This window comes from Chelmon rostratus, chromosome 1 (assembly GCF_017976325.1).
Source record: "Chelmon rostratus isolate fCheRos1 chromosome 1, fCheRos1.pri, whole genome shotgun sequence".
NCBI lineage: Eukaryota > Metazoa > Chordata > Actinopteri > Chaetodontiformes > Chaetodontidae > Chelmon > Chelmon rostratus.
In genome coordinates, this window is record NC_055658.1 from 10039724 (window position 1) to 10064120 (window position 24397).

At 40.8% G+C, this 24397-nt stretch overlaps 2 protein-coding genes across 3 annotated transcripts; one reads left to right on the top strand and one right to left on the bottom strand.

Annotated features, from left to right (window-relative positions):
• LOC121606499 (PWWP domain-containing DNA repair factor 3A-like) lies at positions 1–8581 on the top strand. Of its 2 annotated transcripts, XM_041936854.1 has the most exons (15): positions 1–200; positions 718–785; positions 2996–3141; positions 3274–3590; positions 3713–3968; positions 4159–4299; positions 4390–4460; positions 4870–4946; positions 5213–5273; positions 5367–5442; positions 5580–5630; positions 5744–5985; positions 7058–7279; positions 7399–7487; positions 8130–8581. In XM_041936854.1, the coding sequence occupies exons 3-15, from the start codon at positions 3135–3137 to the stop codon at positions 8227–8229; spliced, it is 1710 nt and encodes a 569-aa protein (XP_041792788.1). In that variant the 5' UTR covers positions 1–200; positions 718–785; positions 2996–3134; the 3' UTR covers positions 8230–8581. The 2 variants fall into 2 exon arrangements, with proteins under 2 accessions (XP_041792788.1, XP_041792779.1); XM_041936845.1 differs by lacking the exon at positions 718–785.
• A 3659-nt stretch (positions 8582–12240) lies between these two features.
• On the bottom strand, positions 12241–24307 carry amfra (autocrine motility factor receptor a). The gene is made up of 14 exons (XM_041959425.1): positions 23514–24307; positions 22788–23109; positions 22609–22701; positions 22281–22445; positions 19057–19209; positions 18319–18359; positions 17733–17865; positions 17483–17616; positions 16211–16321; positions 15552–15748; positions 15346–15449; positions 15104–15238; positions 14707–14897; positions 12241–14306 (listed from the first exon to the last, which is right to left on the bottom strand). Exons 2-14 carry the CDS (start codon positions 23040–23042, stop codon positions 14150–14152), a joined length of 1869 nt encoding a protein of 622 aa, XP_041815359.1. The 5' UTR covers positions 23043–23109; positions 23514–24307; the 3' UTR covers positions 12241–14149.
• Positions 24308–24397: the final 90 nt, after the last annotated feature.

Here is a 24397-nt window from a genome sequence, read left to right on the forward strand (position 1 = left end):
TCCCAACAAATACAAAGTGCTGTTCCTGGCTATGTGAATTGTTTGTGCAAGTGTTGATTACATTTTTAATACGTTATCTAAATTTAGAGGTCTTCCTCCAGACTACAAGAAGCAGTGTGTGCAGGAACGACGAGACCGGAAGACTGTACTGTCGTTGGTAGCTAACGATCCAAACAAACCGCAGATTTGATGACTTAAAGGTAAGATGGCTAGTCGCATATTAGTTAGCGCTACTGTTTCGACTTGTCTGCGGCCGGAACTTCGCGTCATCTAGTCCTGGCCAGTTCATGTACCAATAACGCTCGTTAACAATAATACTAACGCGAGTTAACGTTTCCTGTAACACCAAAGTACCGAACGTTTTCTGTGTGTTGGGTGTTGTCAGTACTGTCAGTGTCTGATTCTGTTCGTGACTACATTTCGCATTGGGAATTGCGTAATTTACATATTTCTCCAAAACAGAGTCAAGCACACAACACCCACATGCGGCCTGGATTACTTGACAGAATTATCCAGACGGATGTGATTGTGCAATAGTGCCGCGGTGTTAATGTTGACAAGCACTTTAAATTAAATTAAAGTCTCGGTTGCTCAGTGAGAAATGTAGTTCGTTTAAAGTCACATTTTGACATCATACAGCTTTGACTGTGACAGATGTGTTGATCAGCTCAGCTATCCACTCATTCCTCATCCTCATTCACCCGCTGTCTGTCACAGGGGTTCCACCTGACCGCAGCATGAGCTTCTTCCAGCGCCCAGTCGGCGGGCGCAACCCCCAAGCACAGGTGCACCGCTTCGGCGTTGTCACGTCTTCCTCCTTTTCAACAATATATATGTTTATTGCAGCAATACCCCCAAATAGTCTAAATCTAGATCTCAGTATATGTAAATAAGGAGTGTCCACTAAACTTTAAAGTTTACTTAACACTAAAAGCTGCCATTTAATTAAAAAAAGACCATGTTTTATTAAAAAAAAAAAAAATCTGAACCTTCGTTTTTGTTTTGGATCATATTCCCATCAGAGTCATAGCAAGATATGTAACTGCGTAGCTCATTTTCATCTTTCCCACAGCCACCCTGTGGCGAACAAGCAATTAAGAGCAGTTCTTAACAACAAATAACACATCTCCAAATGGAGTTGCATGGTTAATCACAGCATCTGTAACAAAAGACAAAAAGAGACGATTGTCTGAGCGTTAGATGTTTATTCATCACACATGGGGCGTTATAATTAGGCAACGCTTTTGTTTTGCTCTTGCCTCTCGTTGAAGCTATAGTCAGTCCTATTTTCATAAAATACACAATCAAAAGAAAACTCTGCACCGATGTTGAGAATTGAATGTTGAATGTATTCGGTACAGACAGCAAATCACTGGTAGCACACATCACAGGACCCATCAGCCTTGTCGTCACACTCAGTTTGGCCTTGGACAGACACTCCACAGCAAAACCTGTGGAGGGAAGTCTTTTCCTGCAGCTGTTCTCTTTCAGATTTGCTGTAAACAATTGTACACCTTAAAATCACGGAGTCCCTCTCCCACACACACTCATAACCTTTTCCTTAATTTTAATATGCAAGTGACATAAATAAACAAGTAGATGCTGCTATCTGCTGATAAATGCTGTTTAATGCACTAAAACTTTATTTTCTGTTCCTTCGAATTAACGTGCACTGCAGACAGAGTGCAGATCAGATACTTAAGCAGAGACAATGTGTACAATGACAGTGTTAAAGAGTATTCATATAAGTGAAGCAATTTGTCTCATTTGTTGCATGCTCATTACTTTAATCAAATGCAAAAAAAACCTACATCAGTTGACTGCTAATGTACGTACACAACCAGGGAATCCAGGGTTAAATGCCAAGTCATAATAGGTGGAGTTTCATTCTATTCAAACTGGTCAATGTGGCAGCAAGTACTTCACTCCCATTAGATCGGTGTTGTTGTTTGGAGCTGAAGTGAGGTGGCCACTCCCTGTTTATAAACTAAATGTACAACTGCAGTCTTCTGCCTGCCAGGAAGCTTCCTGATGGCTCATGTGCAGTGAATGTTCTTTAAATAAAACATAGCTGACATTAGGACTGATGGTGTCTTGGTCTGTGCTGACAGGAGACTGGAACTCTCTCCAGGACTGTCAGAATACAAAAGTTAACATATTACAGGATGACTTGTTTAGTTAGCAGCGCCAAAAACACCAATACTACACCTTAAATTTTACTTACCTCTGTAGCTCCAGTTACCCCCTGATGCCAAAAGTAACTGCTGTAGCTGCTTGCTCTGTGTCATAAACCTGCATTTTTAAGTATAGCTTCGAATGTTCCTGTAAATAAACAACAAAAGTGAGAAGTCCTGTACTACGACTTGTTGAAATATGCCGCATTCAAAGGCAGATAACAACCGTATGGTATCAAGCCAATATTTATCATACTATAGTTTACTGTCAAGGACACTGCATCCCCTTAGGCCACAGCAAGCAGGCAGCATAATACAGAATAGAACAGTCCTTTAAACTATGTTGCTCTCTGGCAACACTGCGGCTAATCTCCGTTATTAAAACTGGAACAACAAACAAGGCACACTAGTTAACACAAACAAAATAATGAAAGTAGTCGTTTAAAAGACTTGGCTTTGTCAGGGTGCAAGATCCTCCTCTGGCAGTGGTCTGGCCCTTGTCAGAATCAGAAGTCGGGAAACATGCCTGTCCTGTGCCTACATTTAAGTACTACTATTTTATATGTACTGATTAATATGTTGAAATGTATCTGTAATTTGCAGGACATTACACTGTAAGTTGTGGCCTGTAGTGTAAAGTTTTTCTGCCAGTTTGCAGTGCTGATTTTCATGTTTTGAAAATGTTTCAGTCGTAACTGGCTTTCCCGTATTTTCGTGGCTTTACCTGGCGCTAACACATGTAATGAATGCAGTGTGAATATACACCCTACTCAATTAAAACCAAATGCTGTAACTGTCCTTCTCTCTCTTCTGTCACACAGCTTTTACCTGTCTGGAGTGCTGGAGACTCATTTATCAGGGCTGGAACTCAGCCCTGATAAATGACACGTCCTGATACTTGAGCAGACCTCTCATCCAACCTTTCCAGAAACCGTCTCCAGAGACACCACAGAACCAAAAATGAAAGGTGACTCAACATGAAATTTTGTCATTTCACTTTCTGTCTGTTTTGGAGAATCAGCTAATTCTGCGTCCTTCAAAGACGCACGAGAAGCAACTCCGAATGGCAGTAGAAATATGACTGTGAATGATCTTTCAGGTGGACGACCACGAAAAAGAACGCCGAAAAAGAAGCAGGCACAGAATGTCAACTTGGACACCTTTTCAACTCGAACCACGAACGAGTCAAATGCTGTGCCGTGCAGTGATTTTGCCATCGTCGGCCAGCCCACTTCTAGCCCCTTACCAAGGACTCGAAAAAGAGGGAGGGGACAATCAGGACAGTCACAGGAAGCTTGCCTGACCTCCACGCCAGTCCACAGCTCGTCCTCTGACATCCTATCCAACATTTCAAAGTCCCCTCCTGGAGCAAAACAAGTGAAGCTTGAATACACCAAACTCATCACTCAGTTAAAGGTGGTTTTTTTTTTTTTTTTACTGATGAATATTTTCTCTGCATTTTGAGCCCAAGGATTTTACAGCCTGCACAGTTAATGCCACTGATACTCTGTAACTCCTTATTATCTGTTCCGTTGCAGACGTCAGAGATAGATTCACCGTGCTCCAAATCCAAATCTCCAAGCAGACGTGGGAGGTTTCATGCCTTGCAGCCAAGACAAGTTAGAAGAAGGGCAGCAAAGGAGAAAATGCAGACCAGGAGTAAAACCAACAGTGCACCGGCCAAGTGCCTGCGTGGCAGGACGCAGAAGATCAAGACAGGGGATACCACTGCTCAGTCACAGAAGCGCTGCAGACCAAGATTTGAAATGGAGAAGTCTGATGCAGCAGAGCCAGGTAGTGTCAGTCTCATGCAGAGTCACACTGTGTGTTTTATGAGGCCATCGCCCTCCCTAATAAATGGTGCACAACCACAATTTTTGCAAATCCATCTTAAATTTGTTGTGCTCTGTGCAGATTTATATTCGCCAGGGTAGCTACTACTGCTAACTCTGTTCTAATCCTGTGTTATTGCTCCCCCCAAAAGACGAGACTTTGCTGTCCTCAGATCTGTCAATAGAGCTGAGTTGCCATGAGGAAGAGCTGCCCTCTTTGTCCTTCCAGGAAGATGAGGAAAGTGATGATGAGGAGGAAGAGCTACCAAGTTTCTTGATGCAGGTGGACAAAAGTGAGAGAGATCGTAGTGACTGAATGCAAGATGGATTCAAGCTGCAGAATACACCCTGTATACTTTAAGTGGATTGTTTTTGTCTTTCAGAGCCCCTGTCAATTACAGAGGGAATGTTTGTGTGGTGCAAATTTAGAAATTATCCATTCTGGCCTGCATTGGTGAGTGCAAAAAGGCTTTGTGAACCACTGATTCCTCATAAGTCCATGTTTTTATAGAAGTGTTTAAATGGAACAACACACAATTTATTTATTAAGATTTTTGCCTAGATCCGGAAAACCAGAGAAAAAAAGTCAATGACTTAAATTGACCTATTATGTTATAAGTTTCCATGGTTCAGCTGGTGTAGTTGACTAATCATTGCAGCTCCAATAAACACTATGCTCGTCATAGCTCATAGGAAAACAGGTAGATGACATTCACAAGGGGGATTTAAATGAAAAACCACTATGGGCCATAAATGGCCCAAAATAAGGCCTGTGGCCAAGACTTTGCAATATAGAAAACCCTGAAAGTGTCAATGGTTTAAAATGTATGTATTTATATTATTGATATCATTTTACTCTGCAGGCAAAAAGTGTGAACCGTAAGCAGAAAAAAGCCAGCATCATTTTCATCGATGACCCAACGATTCACAAAAAGAAAGGGTAGGAAATAAAATGGTTTTGTCTCTCACTGCTTTGTTGGTGAACGCTGCTGCACTGCAAGTATGTCGGACCGAGGTTGTGGTGATCCTCAGGCCGTAAAGCGTCTGCAGATCACACCTCTTGATCTACAGACAACACCTGGCTATTCAGTGCTGGGGGGAGTTAAAATGCGTGAAATTCGTGCATCCAGTGCAACAGCATGTAGTCGTGATGATGATGTGTGAATTTCTGCCAGTTTTTTCACCTGTATGTTTGTGCTCTCAAAGGTTTACCGTGGCTCTGAAAACCCTGAAGCCTTTTGACTGTGAAGAAGCTAATGAGCTGGTGGTAAGACGCGCTCATGAATTATACACTCAGTTTTCTAAAAACATGTTTTCCTGACGCAGTGGCAGATTAACTATGTCTCATATTTTTTATTAGTGTAAAGCCAAAGAGGAGTATGATGCTGCAATTGAGTGGTCCTTGGAGCTCATAACAGACTACAGAATAAGGATTGGTAGGTATTGTCCATTTGAACCTGATGCAGACAGAAACGTTTATAGGACAGTGATATTTACATGCATATTATATATGAACAATATTCCTCTGATACCACTTATTTACTAACAGCATTAATCATGTTTGTCTTTGTAGCTTGTGGCTCATTTTCTGGCTCCTTCATCGAGTACTTTGCTCATGACATGAGTAAGTTTTGTCACATAACATTCATTGACATGGCACCACAGAATGAAAACTAGAGTACATGTGCAGCCCCACTAGGCTCTGACAATGCTCTTTACTGCGTTCAAATACTCCAGGCTATCCAGTCAGGAGGAAGTATCCGCAGGCAGCCTCAGAGAGACTAACCATCGCCAGCGATGCGATCGTGGAGGCGCTGTGCGACGATCATAAAGAGGACAGCGTCTGTGGACAGCAGGAGGAGGTCAGCAAGAGTTCAAAGAGGCTGCTGCCAGACCGGAGTCATGCCGCCCACAACCGAGCTAATGAGAAGCTCGTACATTTCATCGTAAAGCAGCGCATGGTGGAAGAACGCCTTCGGGTATGATTAATGGATACATTGATACATGGACAGACACACCTTAAACACACACTTTATACTCAATTTTCACAATTCCTGACATTTAATGAAAGGTCAAAAAATAACAAAAATGGTGCTAAATAGCACTAAAAGTTGTTCTTTGTCTTGTAATCATAGGGGAGCCACATTTGGCGCTATGTAGCTCCTAAGAGCACTTTTGCCAAATGGTTTTATATAGAATTATAAGAGGTGCCAGTCACCTTCTTTCAGTCTGCCATTGTCACGGTCACCAATTATGCACTTGAACGTCTCTCTCAAGGGAAGCCGCAAACACTGGTGATCACAGCTAACTGGAGTGTATACCATGAAGCTAGATTTTAGGTACAGTGAGGTAACTTCACGTTTAACCCTGGTTTTCAGTGTTTTGATAGTGGTTCACTTTCTACTCCGTTAGATCGCTCTGTTAACTTGTGCTGCACATCCAACTTACTCCAGAGCAGGCTGTGTTCTAAGAGAAGGAAAAGCACCACCTAATGACCAGTCAGCTCTTAAGAACCTTAAAGGACAAGTAAAGCAGATCAACACCAACCACTTACTGCATAGTGCTGTTAGTGACTGAGTACTATTAACTGACAATTAGCCTGATCTGCTACAACCAGTAATCAATACAAGCACACATTATTAGACTATAAACCATTAATCAAAGCAATAGCTTATCATACTTTAGCAGTTACTTGGTGTTTCTGTGGTGACGACAAAATATAAAACAAAATGCATGAAGATTTTGAAATAAACGGAAGCTCCCTGTGCTCTTAAATTTAACTATTTAAGGTTGGCGCTTGTTCCAGCAGCTGCCAGGCCAGCATAACGTCAGGTAATGGTTAAGGTTGAGCCCCTTTTTATGTGGAATCTTCATGTGCAGAATCTTTGCATGACAGACAGTTGAAACTGAAAACCTGTGACACTAATGTTGCTGACTTCAGAAACTGTAAATCAGTGAATCATTTCAATAGGCATTGTGTGTAGCATTAAAACAGCACATGCAAGATAAGTGTGAAAAAACCCGCCCTTCCTATTATCACTCCCCTTACAGGCTGTGATCAGCGGGCAGCAGCAGTCCAAATGGCTTCGCTCCTTTCTGACTGCCCGTCGGAGACGGGTGGTGAACATATACCTGGAAGATGACCAGCAGTTGGACCAGGTCTACTTGTACCTAAATGAGCTCTACACAACAGCCGTGGCCACCGCCTCATGCCTGACTGCGGTGAAATTCAGGGAACCCGTCCCCTTTATCCTGGATGTGCTTCTTCCTGAGGTGAGCTAAAACGCTCCTCAGCACTCATTTGTTTTTGTTTTTTTATTAGCAGCACATAATATGTTCACAGTTTATAGTTTGTAGTACAGGTGTTGTAAGACTGTTGTTCTCCTGTGCAGGCCATCATCTATGCCATAGCCGGGGTGGACAATGTGTCGGTTCAAAAGGCAGAAGAAAAGTACCTGAATGGGCGATGCATCAGTAACAGGTAAGACTTTGATGAGTAAGAACTTTTAAAGGAAGGAATTTTTATAGTTACAACCCCAATTCCAAAAACGTTGGGACTCTGTAAAACATAAATACAAACAGAATGCAATAATCTACAGTTTCCTGTCAACGGTTTTACAAAGTGTTCCAGAGCCCATGTAGCAACATCCTTTATCCAATCATGTGTTCACAAAGTGGTGAACCTCCCTTCATCCTCGCTGAATCCTGACTGACATCCCTGACTGAGCCTTTCCAGGATGCTCCTTTCATACCCCATCATGATACTATCACCTGTTAGCAATCAACCTGTTTACCTGTGGAATGATCCAAACAGGTGTTTTTGGAGCGTTCCACAACTTTCCCAGTCTGTTGTTGCTCCTGTCCCAACTTGTTTGAAACGTGTTGCTGCATCAAATTCAGAATAAGCAGATATTTACAAAAATTAGTAAAGTTGATGAGGTCAAACATGAAATATTTTGTCTTTGTACTGTTTTCAATTGCGTTTATGTCAAAAATGATTAGCAAATGATCCCGTTCTGTTTTATATGTTATGCAGCATCCAAACTTTTTTGGAAATGTGTTTGTAAATACTGAATATGATCAGTGATCAGTTTTGCTTTTTTTCATTTCTTTTTCATTACAGAGAAATACAAGAGTTCGACTTGATGATTGAGCAGTTGATAAGGAACAAAGCGCAGCCTCCAAACACTGCACTTGCATTATTCTCTGACCCCGTCAGTTAGAAGACAGATTATTGCAAGAATGAAAACTGTTTTTTGTACTGAGTTTTTTTTTAATGTTTTCTTTACAGGTAATATAGCTGCAGTTATGTGCCTAATGATCCACGCCTTTTTGCAAAACACAGCACTGTAATATATTGGATGTTAAATGCTGAAACAAATAAATCAGACAATCTAATCTTACCGCATAACTGTTTGCTGCCATATTCCTCACAGTGTTCATCATTGATAATCTATTGTTTGTATGTGGTTGTGTTGCAAAAATATTTTCTAAAATAACAGAATAGAAAGATTTTTTTATATGTTGTTTGTTTGTTGTTTATATGTTTAATGTTTATTTTAATAAACCGTTTAGTCCAACAGTAAAGGCTTTCATACACTGAAAGATTGACAAGTGCCAAATATGAATAAGACCTTTCAGCACATGTCTTCATCACAAACACTACAGTATATCCCAGGTGACACATGAACCCAACAGCACAACCACCAGGGGGGCTCAGGGCAAACATTAGCCACTGGGGCCGCCCCTCATGACAAACTGAAGTAATTCCAGAAATGTAATTACAAATCATTCAAAACCTTTTTCCGACAAGAAAATCAGACATCCTATAAAATGTGTGTGATGAATGTGTGGTATTGAAATACTTTCCTTGGAAATGGTGTAGTTGCATGAAAAGTGTGAGTTCATGGCTAGACGTGTTCTGAAGGTGCCAAGGTACAACTTTCATGAAACATCTGACCCTGTCATCACACATCGAAGTCTGTTTCTTATTTGCACCATTTTAATTATAGTTCCAACACTGACTCTGGGGGAGAAGTTAGAACAACATCAGTTGCACAGCTTCCTTTTACTCATGCAGTGCATTATGTGAAAGTGGTCATGAACACATCATGATGCCATCGTCCTACTCTGCTATTCTTTGCACTACAAGGCTTTTTTTCAGTTTGATGTATGTCAGATACTGACATCACACAGTCTACCTTGACTGGGGGGTTAACATCTAATCATCTGTTATACTGTCTCTTCAGGCTCTGTCGTCTTTATTTTTTAATTTTAAAACCAGTTTTTAACATTTCTTCTCAAATTTGTAACATCGCACCCTCAGATTTAATTGTGTGTGCATTATTTTTTCCCTTTTATTTCTTATAATGAAGACATCTTACCACTTCAAGAGACAGGCCCTCTCAAGACAGTACAAGACACATCTGAAAGAAAGCATATAAAAAAGGAAAAAAAGGACATTTTAAAGGTGGGAAGGATAAAGCTCTGTATGAACATTTTCAACAGTACAAGGTGTTACAGTTTTAATTGTTTATTTTTTGAGAAAGTGTTAAATAGATGCATTGTTTGAACTCTTTGCTAAAGGCACTGAACCATGCATTTATGCATATGGATTTGGCCATTATGATGATAAGATTTTCTGTTTCACTGTGCAGTATTTTCCAGGAGACCAAACAACACATTCCTCCAAAGCAAGACGAAACACTTGGCAATATTCTCTACAATAAAACCACAAACTGTAGGGTTGTGCCAAAAAATCTTCACAATTTTTCACAAAACATACAGAATTTTCAGTTTACATTACACCACGACTCTAGATGTGACGTCAGTACTTGAGAGACATATTTATGTAGCTACGTAAAGGCAAACACGCATGAACATGTGAACTATCAGATAAAAAGGCCAGTGGTAAATCAGTATCCGACAGAGCCAAAGTCCTGTCGTACTTCACATAAATTTGAATCTATAGTAAGTATACCAGTACACTACCCTGTTGTTTGTAACAATGGCTGACACAGTTAGAGATAACTATAACATAAAGTTAGATATTTTTGTTTTCTACCTTAGCTCACCACAGCACACCAGTGTGCAGCAGGAGAGGACAAAGCACACAAGTTATTTGTTAACCCGCCTATACAGCATATATCAAACGTCACTAATGTTGCAAGATTTCTATGCATTTTCTCTCCCTGCACGAAATCAATGGCAGACACCAACACCTGTCAACATGACAGGTAGGACACAAGGTATGTGTTGATAAGAATAGCAATGTTTACAATGGTGACACTGTGAGTAAAAATATTAATTTCAATATCCCCTGCCCCGGACAGTGAATACTGGCGGCAAGACACCTCACGCCCACACCGCAGCCAGGACTGACGGTACACAGTAATTCAGTGTAGATTTAGATGTAGATTAGATGTCTTTTAGGCCATAACATGCTGGGAGGAAAGTATTTAATCTCACAGAATTCAGAATTGTGTTTGGTTTCAAAGAAATGTATCTGTTTCAAAAGGGATGTAGTACAGGACAAGTTCTCTAACTTCTCCGAACCCCAACATTTAAAAACTTTGAGATTTTCCAGTTTTTTGTTTGTTTGTTTTATTTTCTCTTCAACAAGTATGTAAATGCCAAAATCAAACACCTTTTCAAAAGAGCTCCATCTGGTGGAGTTTTGAAGCTACAGAGAAACAGCTCACTCACTGCAAATGCTCCAAAGCACATTTGAAATTCCTCATTTTTAGTTCTCCTCCTGTATTTTTACTCAAAGCATATGTTTAATAACACATTATTGAATTACTTTCAATAAATCTATACATACAATTTCAATCTGCTATTGGAGAAAGAGAAAATTACTCTTTCATCAAGGTATTAAAGGTTTTTTGTCCCCACACCAGAGGATTGCAAAATGAAATGCAATTGTTGCCCCCCATAGGACACATGCAGCTCTGGCTCCGGAGATGGCTGCAGCTCTGGTAACTCCAGACACGTATTTATTCTCAAGAGCGTAGGCGACATCTCCACTGAGATAAACAAGTATTTCCACCAGCCACCAAATTTTCGTGACCTGTGCTGAGTAGAATATCAGTGAATGTGACGTGGCTCTTTCACTTTTGTCAGTGTGCTGATTTGCGTAAACTGTGATTACTACTCTATGAGGCATGAAGGGTTTAATCACAGACTTCAGCATTGTGGTGTGGGGGCAAAATGTATGATCTGGTTAAATCGATGTATTTAGTGAAGAGACGAACTGAATTCTTCATCCAAAGAAGAGGTGTTCATCAGGGTTGAAATGTAAATCCAACCAAGTTAATGTGTATATAAATGCTCCTGGCCTCTCCCTCCTTGGGTCTCTGTTTTATGCTGATGACCTTGATCTGCAGTCTCCTATTGAACAGGCATGACAGAAACAGCTGGATATAGTATTAAAGTATTGTCAGAACTGGGTCCTGGCAGTACATATGAAGAAAACTAATGTCATAATTTATCAAAAATGCCCCTGGCGTTAGGAGAACAGGTACCAGTTTACCATAAATAGTCATAGAACATAGAGTTATACCTGGAGTTAAGACTTTCAACGTGGTAGTAAATGCACTAAAAGAAACTGCTTTTGAGACCTCTAAATGCAATTAGGAGAAAATTACACACACACACACAAATGTGCCTGTTTATGTGGCATTTCTCTACAGTCGTGGTTCAAGAAGACCTCATAATGTTGTTACCCACCCCTGATCTGTCTGAATGGGCCCCCTCCATCATGTCGCATGGGTCTGCAGACCGATTACAGGAGGTTTCATGCTGGGCAGGGCAGGATATTTGGCATTAGCTGTATATATGACGTGCACATCTTGTTGAGGTACAGGTTCATTTAGTTACTGTGCATTGGTTTTAAGTCAGTGTACCTGCCCTGCTGGGTGGCAGGTGGTGGGATCTAGAAATCCACTGTCTCCACCTATGCATCAATCGACAATTAAAAATCCATATCCTAATCTGATTTAAACACAACCCATTTGATATTATATCACCACTAATGTTTCACTGTGAAACACACACACACACTGAACTCAAAGGTGCAGTGTATTGGATATTGGCCACTACACATCAGGCTAAGTTCACTATCACTGCTGCATTTTCAACAGTGTAATCTTAAAATAAGCAGGTCTGCAGCAGTCTGTGGCTGGACAATAGAGACAAAGGGGGTTTACATTGCAAGAAGGAAGATTAAACTTATACTTTGTTAAAAAGCTGTAGAAGCTCTGTTTATTGAGTCTTTTGTATTAACATATTTTACAAAAACTAGATTTACAGAAATTATCCATAACTGAATCATTCTTGATTTAGGCACAAAAATACAGGAAAGCTCAGTTCAAAAAAGTATTTCAGTTTTGACTAAATAAGCAATGGTTATGAAAGATAACCCATGAATAGGAAAATATATCATGGGTATTAAGAACTGTTAAACAACTGTATGGAAAGACTGAAAATAAAAACAAGTGTCCAATTTCTTTTCTTTACATTTGACTCACTGAAATCTAAATCCTATATTGAATCCTCTGAAACAGAGTTTGATCAATAAAATAAACACACGATAAAGATCACAACACTTCAGCTTTTAGTGGAAGTTTGTGGGCTGCTCTTTGGGATAAACTGGAAGGAAACAGAAGCACTTATCTAGATACATGCATATCTCACCCCAAACTGCCCTTGCACTGTAATCACAAGAAACCAAACACTTATAATACAGACAATCTCCATCTTTGTGTCCGTTGATATGTATCAACCAGCTACAGATTTTGTGAAATTTGACGATACCAAAACTGATTCAAGGGCCCAGTCCATGTCGTACATTGCTGGACATTACTGAAATCTCTGAGCAGAGGATGATTACGTTCCTCCTTGGTATACTTTTTAAATTAGCGCTCCTCAATGTGAGTGGACACAAGCCGCACAAATAAAGACACCCTAAAACTTCTTCACAAAGACTCTCTCAGTCATTCAGGTCATAGAATATCTAGAGGTGTCAAATCAGAGACAGCTGGATTTGTTGTCAAGTCTTGAAAATGTTTTGCTGCTACTAAATTCTGCTTGAATGAGTGACAAAACGTCTTCAAATGATTGTCCAGCAAGTCCAGCTGTTGACCTAACATCTATATACCCTAAAAATTCCAATATGATGGCGACAGATCACCAAAGACCAATTACTGTACTCTGTGGAAAATAAAATGGTCTTACCCAGAGAGAACTGCTCAGGAACAAAGGTTAACTGAACAAAGACTAAGAGGATGACACTCATTGTACTTGTACAAAATGTAAATTACCCCCTTTGCTGCCCATGTATCTCAAGGGAACAATATTAGAAAAAAAAGATTTACAGGTCCACCCCCCCCCCCCTTGTTAAATAAAATGCAAACTGTTTGCAATGGGTGATATTACACACTACATACAGAACCCATGCGGGTCAAAAACACTGTTTGCATCATTTTGATAGAAACATTCATATTTGACAGAAAGGCTGACCAATACTAAAGTGACATTCTCTTACTCCGAGGTAAGAAATAAAAACGTGTTGTTATTTTGCCTACACTTAATTCACAGTTGAAACTCATAAAAGGATAACACACAAATACATCAGATGAGTTTCTTCATCCAGAATACGTAGCTTTCTGCCAAGATCAACACAAAGGAATAAAAAAAAGAAATCTGATAAAAGGAAAACAAACAAGGACCCAAACAGCTTTATCTAGTAATGAAACCTTTAAATCCCTCTCATAAGACTCTTCTGAATGCATGCTCATCTTTGACAGCCTTCATTGCAGATACTGACTCCCCACTCAAGCTGGTTGTTACAATGTGTGGCACATGAATAAAGGGCAATGCAACCTTGCATTTCTTGACTTGCACCCATCAATTTATAATATGCTCCAAATACTCTGGAATCAGTGAGGCAGAAGCCATTCACAACAGTCCCACCTTATTTAGGCAGCCCAAAACAGTCCAAAGGCCATGTTTGCAATGCTTTTTAATTATTGAATACGTGATGACCATTGACTGTACACCAAATGGGGGGAGGGGAGATGAAATAGTTCAGTGCCTCTTGGGATGACGATGTTGTAGACTCTTCTGCTGAAGCCAATCTGTGTATCAGGGGGCGGGGTCTTGCTGATTTTGCATGCGTCTCTCTGCAGCTGCCGCCATGGTTCTACGTCTCAGCACAGTCAAGTTCAATTCTGGAACAATGTCCTCCTCCAGTCCAGGCAAATCCTCATCCTGGTCCTCTGGACTCTTGTTCAGATATCTCCTACAGGGAAGCAATGAGGAACACGTGGTCATGGAAACAGAAAATGCAATAGGGAAAAGAAGGCAAACAGGAATGCCACCTTTATACTTGTTACTTCTATACAACTGGGCCTTGGAGCTATTCTGAGAGTGAAGAAGGCCTTTCAACATTTCTATCCGTCTGGCCTGTGTTCACAGACTGAGATGAATTTGTCTCATAAGGAAAGGTCTGTTTGTATGGATTGTACATCATAGCTCAGTTATGATCAATCCAGTATGGTCACACTCCTGACCTTAAACATTTGTTTTCAAAAACAACAGCAAGAAGAAAATGTATTTTGAACTGAACTTCTTTCAAGTGTGAAAAATGGTTTGGCACCACTTATTGTGAGGTAGAAATCTCCAACCAGTAGTGTACAGACCTGCGTGCCTGCTGGAGCATCTCTTCTTTCCTCTGCTTTAACATCTTCTGCCTCTCCTCAGCTGACTTCGAGAAGCGGCCTCCTCTCACCTCCATGTTGTCTGACTCACTGAGGCCCTGCTCAGCTGCTCCACTGGGCCCTTCCTGCTCGTCTGGTGCAGGGCTCACCTGTGTGGGGCCACGCTCTATGGCCTGAGGAAGGAACATGGACAAAACACTGTGACAGATTGTTGCATTATGTCTTTCAAGAAAGCCATAGAAACGTGATCAACATGAAACAGAGAGCCAGGACGCACCGACAGAATTGTTGTAGAAATCGGAGAGTTGTGCTATCAAAACAAGGTTCAGAAATTATGAAAAATGACACTGCCATTGTCATTTAACCCCAGCTGACTGACCTGCGTTGGGAAAGGCACCTGGATGCGTCCCTCCAGGATGTTGTCAGTGGTGACCTCCACAGAGCGGGTCAATTGCAGGTCCTGCATCACCAGGTAGGAGGGCACCTGAGGGAACATCTCCTGGATCTGATGGGCCTGATGACCAGAGGCCACAGGGACAAAATGATAGCAGCGTTACCTTCATGTAAATTAAGTATCAAAAAACTGTCGGCAACTTCATGAAACTGGAAACATGAACTCACCATGGCCATGAGCTGGGAGTTGTTGGCCTGAGCGATGCCCAAGATATTGGTGGTGTGCATCACTTCCACTGAGAAACTGGGCAGCCAGCTGGCAATGCGAGACCCTGTAGGTAAACATATGAATTTTAGAATTCATTGTCACACACGGCCTATCTGATGTGACGTGCTCCACCCTCACATTTATCATTAATGTCAGACAGACTTACCATCAAAGTGGAAGAAGTGATTGTGTTGGTTGATGTGTGGTCTAGCATCTGCAGCAGCTCCCACCGGGCCGATGTTGTCTTCCAAACCCCCACCCTGCTGCTGGCTTCTGGCCTGGCCCCCATCCCCATTAATGTTCAGGGATGTCCGACATGTTGGACACGAGGTGTCCTGCTCGAGCCATGAGCGCAAACAAGAGCTGGAAAGACACACACACGCACACACACATTATTATGGCTTTTCTCTGTATAAAACATTGACACTCATTAAAGGTCTCAAAACAAATCTTCTGTAGCTAACCATGAGATCATACTAACAAAGCTAAAAAGCTTCATCAACCTGCTGTAATACAGCAGAAGGACAGCAGATTATTATTCACACAAAGAAAATCATAACTCATATGAAATGTTTACGAGTTTACAACAAAAAAATCTATATAACTTGTAATTTTAGGCACAAGCCAGACTAAACAAACTGCATTCCAGGCTGGTATAACTGGTTGCCTGCTATTTCTGCAGTCCCTCCTTTAGCCATCTTTATACTTGAAGTAAAGATAAACTTTTTCTAAACTCAGTCTAAAGTCAGTTGCACCACCTAAAGATCCCTTCATGGACTCTATTATACATACAAGCAACTGCTGCTGATTGAAAAAACACTTTACTTGTGGAAGAGATGTCCACAGGGTAGTTTGCGTGCTGTGACCATGGTATCCCAACAGATGGCACAATCATCATCATTAGCAGCCAGCTCCTCTGCGGTAGCAACAGCAAATCTGCCCAAATAAAGATCAGAGTGCATACAAAGTCATGATCCATGGAAAATACAAAGCTTTCATTACAAACATACCATGAGGTCAGTGTCGGAAATTAACAAGGGCAAAGGGCAAAAATAGAAGGAGTAAGAATACCCCTAAAAACTTGCCCTATATATATATATATGCAATCAAGTTTTAACAGGAGACTTAAGGTCTTATTTGACAGCATGTGTTTGCTTTAGTTGACATTCTGCTGTTACATTTTTTAAATTCAAGTAATATATATATATATATATATATATACACACACACACATACACACTCACTTTATTAGGTACACCTGTCCACAAATTTCTAATCAGCTAATCAGCAGTCAAAGCAGCAGAAGACCACACCTCGTGCCACTCCTGTCAGCTAAGAACAGGAAACTGAGGCTACAATTCGCACAGGCTCACCAAAATTGGACAATAAAAGATTGGAAAAACGTTGCCAGGTCTGATGAGTCTCGATTTCTGCTGCAGCATTCAGATGGTAGGGTCAGAATTTGGCGTCAACAACATGAAAGCATGGATCCATCCTGCCTTGTATCAACGGTTCAGGCTGCTGGTGGTGGTGTAATGGTGTGGGGATATTTCCTTGGCACACTTTGGGCCCCTTAGAATTGAGCATCGTTTCAATGCCACAGCCTACCTGAGTATTGTTGCTGACCATGTCCATCCCTTTATGACCACAGTGTACCCATCTTCTGATGGCTACTTCCAGCAGGACAACGCACTATAAAGCTCGAATCATCTCAGATTGGTTTCTTGAACATGACAATGAGTTCACTGTACTCAACTGGCCTCCACAGTTACCAGATATCAATCCAATAGAGCACCTTTGGAATGCGGTGGAACAGGAGACTCGCATCATGGATGTTGAGCCGACAAATCTGCAGCAACTGTGTGATGCTCTCATGTCAATATGGACCAAACTCTCTGAGGAATGTTTCCAGTACCTTTTTGAATCTATGCCACGAAGGATTAAGGCAGTTCTGAAGGCAAAAGGGGGTCCAACCCGATACTAGCAAGGTGTACCTAATAAAGTGGCCGGTGAGTGTATTAAGTCATCCCAACATATTTTTTAAATTTCTTAAACTGCATGAGGTAAAAAGAGAAAACAATCAAAATATATAATCACCTGGCCTCCATGTTGTTGATGACACGGAGGTAGTTCTTGTGTCGGCGGACGCGGCGCTGGACCTCATGGAAGAGATACCGCAGCTGCATGAAGATAACCAAGCTTGCCATGGACAGCCAGATATTACCAAAAAGCTAATGAGAGACATACGGACAGATTAGATTCAAGACTAGGGGAGCTGAAAAAGAGAGAAGGACAGACTAAATTCTCATAATATCACATGCCAACATCTGTTCCCTCTGTGTCTTACCAGCATATGTATATGGTGAATGAGGTCCAGGAAGAGCATAGCCAGCTCCATGATGAAGTCTGTGTAGTAGACATATGTCCCCTTACCCTCCCAGGTCCCTGGATGGTTCAGATCCCACAGATGAATGGAGTATCTGAGGGGACAAAAACAGCTCTTTCAGGCCATGAAACACCAGTGATATTTAGACAGCATGGTGGATGATGCAGGCCTATCTTAGATGGGGACTGGCAATTCAGACAAAATTCATGAAATAAACAAAGATGGTGTAAAAGTATAATGGTACACTAACAGGTAATTCTGCCACATGAGGGAGCAGATGGAACAGTTGACAAGTTTTAATGTTAGACTACAGATAGTGTGTCTATGGATGCCCCGGACGATTAGAGTTGCCGCTGCTGCCTGTATAATCCTAACCACCCTCTCTGGGACAAAGAAGCCTTTCACAAGGGTGTGAGGGAATCAGAGGAAAACAAATGGTGTTGCTAACATTAGCCCCTGATTCTAAATCTGCACAGGCCATGTCATCCATTCTGCTGCAGTGTGTGCACGTGCATGCATGTGCGAGGAGGCTTTAAAAGGAACTTACCGCATGATGACATGCCCAGTGCGCACAGTCACCAGCAGACACTGAAGACAAAGTTATACAGGTGAATGTGATGTAATTCTTATATTCCAATGTCCTTATGAACAATTTAAAATATGACCTTAATGAGGAAATGAGAAAATAATGTTTTGTGCTTTAAATTGTACAGTGATAATTTCTGCGTTTATTAGACTAAACCTCACTTTAAAAATACAACCCTTACGGAAACAGCTTTAACAATAACAAGGCTTTTTTCCACATAGCAGGAAAAGCACAGTAACATTAGGGATCATTCCCATGCCCCAGCAAGCCATGCACAATACACAATACCTGGGCTCTGGAACTGGCATACCTAAATGAAATGTAACCATTGATAATGGTTGAAATTAATTACAAATAATTACATGTATGCTTTTTCCTGCTATAATGTCTAATAATCAGTTTTAAAATAGCAGTGTTTACAATATGGAGTATCAGGGCAACAGCTGAAAGTGTGGCTAAGCTTCACAAAAGACAGTAGTGATACAGCAAAGATCACTGTGAAAACAATTTCACACATTGGACAAAATCTACCATGAGGAGGCATTTCCTGTTGCATGGAATTATAATAATGCAGTATTTGTGTTTTACCCTTTAATCAGCTGAAAATAAAGGTGGTTTTCACTCTTGGTTTAAAAAAAAAAAAATCTAACACTCATCACTGATTTACCCAGCCCTATGTGAGAATAAGCATGTTCTCACCTCTGCTGCCATAAAGGAGAGGGTGTGCATGCCATGGGTGGCTCCCAGCAGACCGCAGACCAGAGCGAGGCCGCAGCAGTCCAGCAGCAGGGAGACCAGCAGACAAAGCACTCGCACATGGCTGTTCATGGGAGTGGAGGGCGAGAAAGAAAGCTGTAGGGGAGAAAATGTGGATTTGAAGTGGATTGTGCTTCTCTCAAAGTTTCTCCCTTTCGTTTTGTGCTCAGCTTTGTGGGGAGGTTTTGTCTTCTTCATCCCCTTTCACATACAAAAAGCCCTCTAACATCTGGCTTTTTTCTTCAGTAGGAAAGGGTACAATCTGCATTGATTACCAGGTCAAATGACTCTGTAACAGTCATGGGTATTAATTGGCTCCGACTCTGATCAGCAGTGATGGAAACATGGCGGCCGGGTGGACACGGTAATTTTCAATCCTTTCAGGCGTTGGCACATAAATAGCCTGGAACATTATTTACTGTTTTTTCAAGTCCATGGGAACAAAGTGCAACAATGATTTTGTTGTTCCTATAGTGAAAGATGTGACACTGGCAAGACAGCATGGTGAGAGAGCTCCTCCTGATTAGAGAGGAATCATTCAGTCGGCATTAAGTTTGAAAGACAGACTGAAGTACAAGATAAGAAAAATGCTATAATATTGTCACTGGCCTCTGTAGCTGCCATTAGGGTCAGTTTAAGAGTTTAAGTTCATTTAACATTTATAAAGTAAATTTAAGAATAATTTGAAGTTTGGTAAAGAATAGTTTTGTAAATAAATAAATAATTGGCAACATGTCTAAGAGGCTGTCATATTTTCATGGCAGAGCTAATGTTTTTTTTTTTGTTAGTGTGTGGTCGGCGGGTTTTGTTGCTGCACCCCATGCATCCAGTGGAGGGGAGGAGCAGAGCACTTATTAGGCTCGATAGAGAGCACCTGTGATGTTTTAAGTTACTTTGCAGAGAAAGTTTTATGAAGACGCTTTAAGACTTGTCACACCTTAAGTTTCCGTCCTTGAGTTAATGTGGCCAATGAGGTACGCAGAGATATTTGTTTAATCATTCTTTTCTATGAGAATGATCTGTATTGTTTTAGACTCATTGTATGATTTGTGTTGTTTATTTTATCTAGTTCTCAAGGCATGTGTGACAGCACGTTTGATGGCATGTGTAATGACATCGATGTGTAAATAAATGCCCATATTCGAAGAACACCTTTGTGCTTGTGGTTCAACTGGAGGGGAGTTATAGCCTCCATGCTGCTTCTACTTCTATTACTATTCCCTGTTTTCTAGCATATTTGTGATGTCGACCGTAAGACCAGAAAAAAAAACTCATCAACTGGCAATATTTCAAATAAAAATAAATAATTCACCACCAAAGAACGTTTTTTGTTTACCAGCTTACAGACACACATGTACAACATGTTACAGTCTCAGGCTCAGTGCCATATTCAAAGGCAACTCTACTGGAGTAACTGAAAGGAAAAACTGAACTTTTTCCCTTCCAAATTTTACATAACCTATTAAAAAAAAATCAATAAATGCTGCTAGCTCCTCACATAGGCAATCCAAAAACATCCTGTACTGGTAAGACATTGCTGAAGACTGTAAACTGACAGGTAGCATTGTCTACAGTGAATAGAATACAGTTTAGGACTTCAAACGTTACAAAAACTAACACAGCTGAGCTGAAAGACATAAAATGGATCTCATCAATTCTGTAAAACCACACGGTTTCCACAGCACACTGACAACACAAAATGCCTCTTATCTTTAACAATGCTACAACCCACAGGAACAGGGAGACAGGAAGGAAGACAACTTTGTCAACACAACTGACAAACTTCAACCTAAAAAGAACATGAATTAATGCAAATCTATACTCAAGGATGACAGACACAAACAAAGTCTAGAAGACAGCTATACATACAAACACACATACATGCATTGTATAGTACAGGACATTCACACACACAAACGGGTAAATTGCTAGAGCAAGGCAGGTAGAAATGGTCTATGAGTGTCACATCACAGGCAGCATTGTAACTTAATGCCAATTTTAAATTTAACTGCTTGCAAGGAGATGATTAAATGTGGTATTTTGTTTACCCCAACATGCAGAGCACAATCTGATACAGAGACATGTCAACGTAATGACTGAAACTGTATCAGTACCCTAACAAGCCAGTGCAAAGAACTATTTATAGATCCAGAGCTGAAAAGAGTACAGTTACTCTCAGACTTTTGGGGGACACTCACCACACCTTTTAAAAGACTACTTTATAAAAGGTAACAAGTGCATTAATCAGGTGTCCTCAAATGTTAAGCTTCTAGCTATTTTGTTTTACACTTATGTGTAACAGGACAGCAACTAAGAACGTAGGCCTGTTTATTGTGTAGCATAAATAAGAACAGGTTTCATCAAGGACACAGACCTATTATTAAACTATTATAGAGTATGATATCTCACAGCAAAGACAGACAAAACACAAAGTGTTGCAAATGTACACTTTTGTGAATAAGCTCTACAAATATTCGTGTGATTTATATAAATCCCTATGCTAACTTAATGCCATACTGGCCATTACCAATGGCTACATCTATGCAAGAATGGTAATTTAGTAGTCACATTAAAAGAGCACTGGTATACTGTTTCTAACTGAGATTTCTGAGGATATGCATGTTTCCTGTCAAAACAAATAAGAGCTCAAAAAGCTTTTAGGTTCTGTAGAAAAACAACATCATTATCTTCGGGTACCTATGATGACAGTGTTCTTTACTATGTACGTCACAGATGTTTCCTCTCAAAGCAGAAAGGAAAACCTTTTAAAAGAGCCTTAAGATCACTAAAAATGACCAAACTATGAAAGAAAATCGTCTTTATATTGAGTGGCCCATCCAAAATGATCAGGTGTTGTCTTTTCTCTGTTATGTTTGTGTTGATTAGACACAATATGACCCGTGAAAGACTCTAGACTTCTGTTTTGTATTGTAGCCTGATTGGTTGGATGAACATCGGATACAATATTATTTTGTTGTTGTGGCTATTCTCAGTTGAAATGGACTGGAACATTGTGATTTGACCATATATGAAACAAAAGCAAATTCATGTCAGTAATTCTATAAATTTGGTTTATTGTCCTGCAGTATTACCACAACAGGTAGTCAAACCATGCTTTGGGGCACTAGAAAGAGTAAACAAAGAATGGTATAGTTCACAATACTTACATATTCAAATCGGTCTTTGCAGAGCTGCACCATGAGGTGGAGAAACACCAGGGCAGAGAACCACAAACACCACATGACCACCTCCTCCACTGTCTGTACGTTCAATACTCCAAAGATGAAAATGAACTTGTAGAAGATGAAGTTCCAAAACTTATCTTTCAGGTGCTGAGGAACAAACACAGATCAAATGACAAATCTTTTTCTAATACGTCTACACACAGGTAGAGCTGCATAGATTATTTGGACAATTTGATTTAAGAGATTAACAATCCCAGGCATGAAACTAGCTACATTTACCATTTTAACACTGATAAAGAGACAGACTCACCTGCTTCTCACTGACTCTCAGTGGGCCAAACACCACATACTGAATCATTTTTGCAATTAACATCAAAGAGCAGCAGAACGTGTTAACTAGGACCTTGGGAAATGCAGATAATACAGTGACAGTTAGTTTTAGTGACAACATCTCAAGTAATGCAAAGTCCTAAACTGGATGACACTCACCCATACAAAGAGACTGTCAGTGACAAGATACCACAGGACAGTGGTTGCCAATTCCGTGTTACTTATATCATTGTTTAGATGTTCAAGATCCACTTCAGAGGGAGCTGGTGTTTCATCATTTTCCAAGGCCCCAAATCCCGGGTCAGTCACAGTGGTGTAGGCACTGAAGATGCTGCCAGCAAGCAAAGCCACACTCAGTGCCGTGTAGGTCTGTAGGCTGGGCCAGGGAAACCTCTCCAAAAACATCAGAGGCATTGCAAATGTTTATAGTCCACACAACTTGCGAAAATGGTGTCTGGCTCGATCCGAGAACTCAAAGGACCTGTGAGGGCAGAAGCGAGTTAGCCAGCGTTGAGCAAACTTTGCTAAGTGACGTTAGCTAACCTAACGTACTTTTGGATCTCTAGCAAGGCTAGCTTCATGTTAGCTCAATACAGCCGACAAATATGCAAATTACCCCCGAAATGAACTCACTATGGTGATGTCTTATATATGAAATCACCCAAACAACACGAAAACCGTAGGCCAGCGACCACCCTGGCTGATGTTAATATACCACTAGAGCTAACGCTAAATAATAGGAGTTCACGCCCCTAACATGAGCTGTTAGCCATTTACCTGGCTTACGTTACCTAATACTAGCTTACTTGTCAGCTAATATTAGCTACGTAGCTAGCCACTGTTAGCCAAAACCACAAGTCGAGCTCGCATTAAATTGTCACTTACAGTTTCCACAAATGTAGTCAAACACAATATCCAACGCCCCTTGTTGAATACAGTGTTGTACTTTTAGTGCAGCTGCACTAAGAGCATCATAGTTGACGACATCGTCTTGTTTATTTCACCGAGCAAGCAGCTGGCTGACGAGAGGCTTCCTCTTCCTCTTCTGTCAGGCTTAACGGTAGCTAGCAGCCTGTGCGTTGCATTACTGCCACCATGTGGAGTTAGCCAACTCCTACAGTGTCCGCTCAGTCCTGTTCTCCTAAGGAAACTGGACAAACATCTTTTGTCCTGTCCACTTCCACCATACTACAGTGTGCTCTGTACTCCTGTTCCTACAATCTTTTCATTCTTTTGTATGTCCTCCTTCTCTGATAGCTTGTTTGGTGGGTTTGACAAAAGCAGGGACCAAATTTGACCTCACCTTGTTTTAGTACTCTTGAATGTATTGCCATTATATCAAATAGTAAAACCTGGCAGTTACTGCATCACACCTGATTTAAGACTACAACTTTGTTGGGTCTGATTTGTCCAACCCTGCCATCGAAATGGCAAGCATCTCAACAGTATACACACTTATATGCACATTTAAAGTAATTCCAAAACACCAGAGGTGGAGCTACATGGAGCACTGGCATAATAAGACAATAATATGTTAATAGCAGGACTCCATCCACTTTAAGGTGTGGCACAGATTGCTTTCCCGAAAAGCTGTAAATGCCAATACTGAAACTGAAAGCCTATTCAACTTCTGCACTTCTACCTTTATCCTATGACAAGACCTGTGGGAGATAATGGGAAAACATTGCCCTAGTCTTCAAATCAGAAGCATTTTAATGGAAGGAGCTTATTAGAAAATGAAGATAGCTTCAAAGATAATGACATAGTGA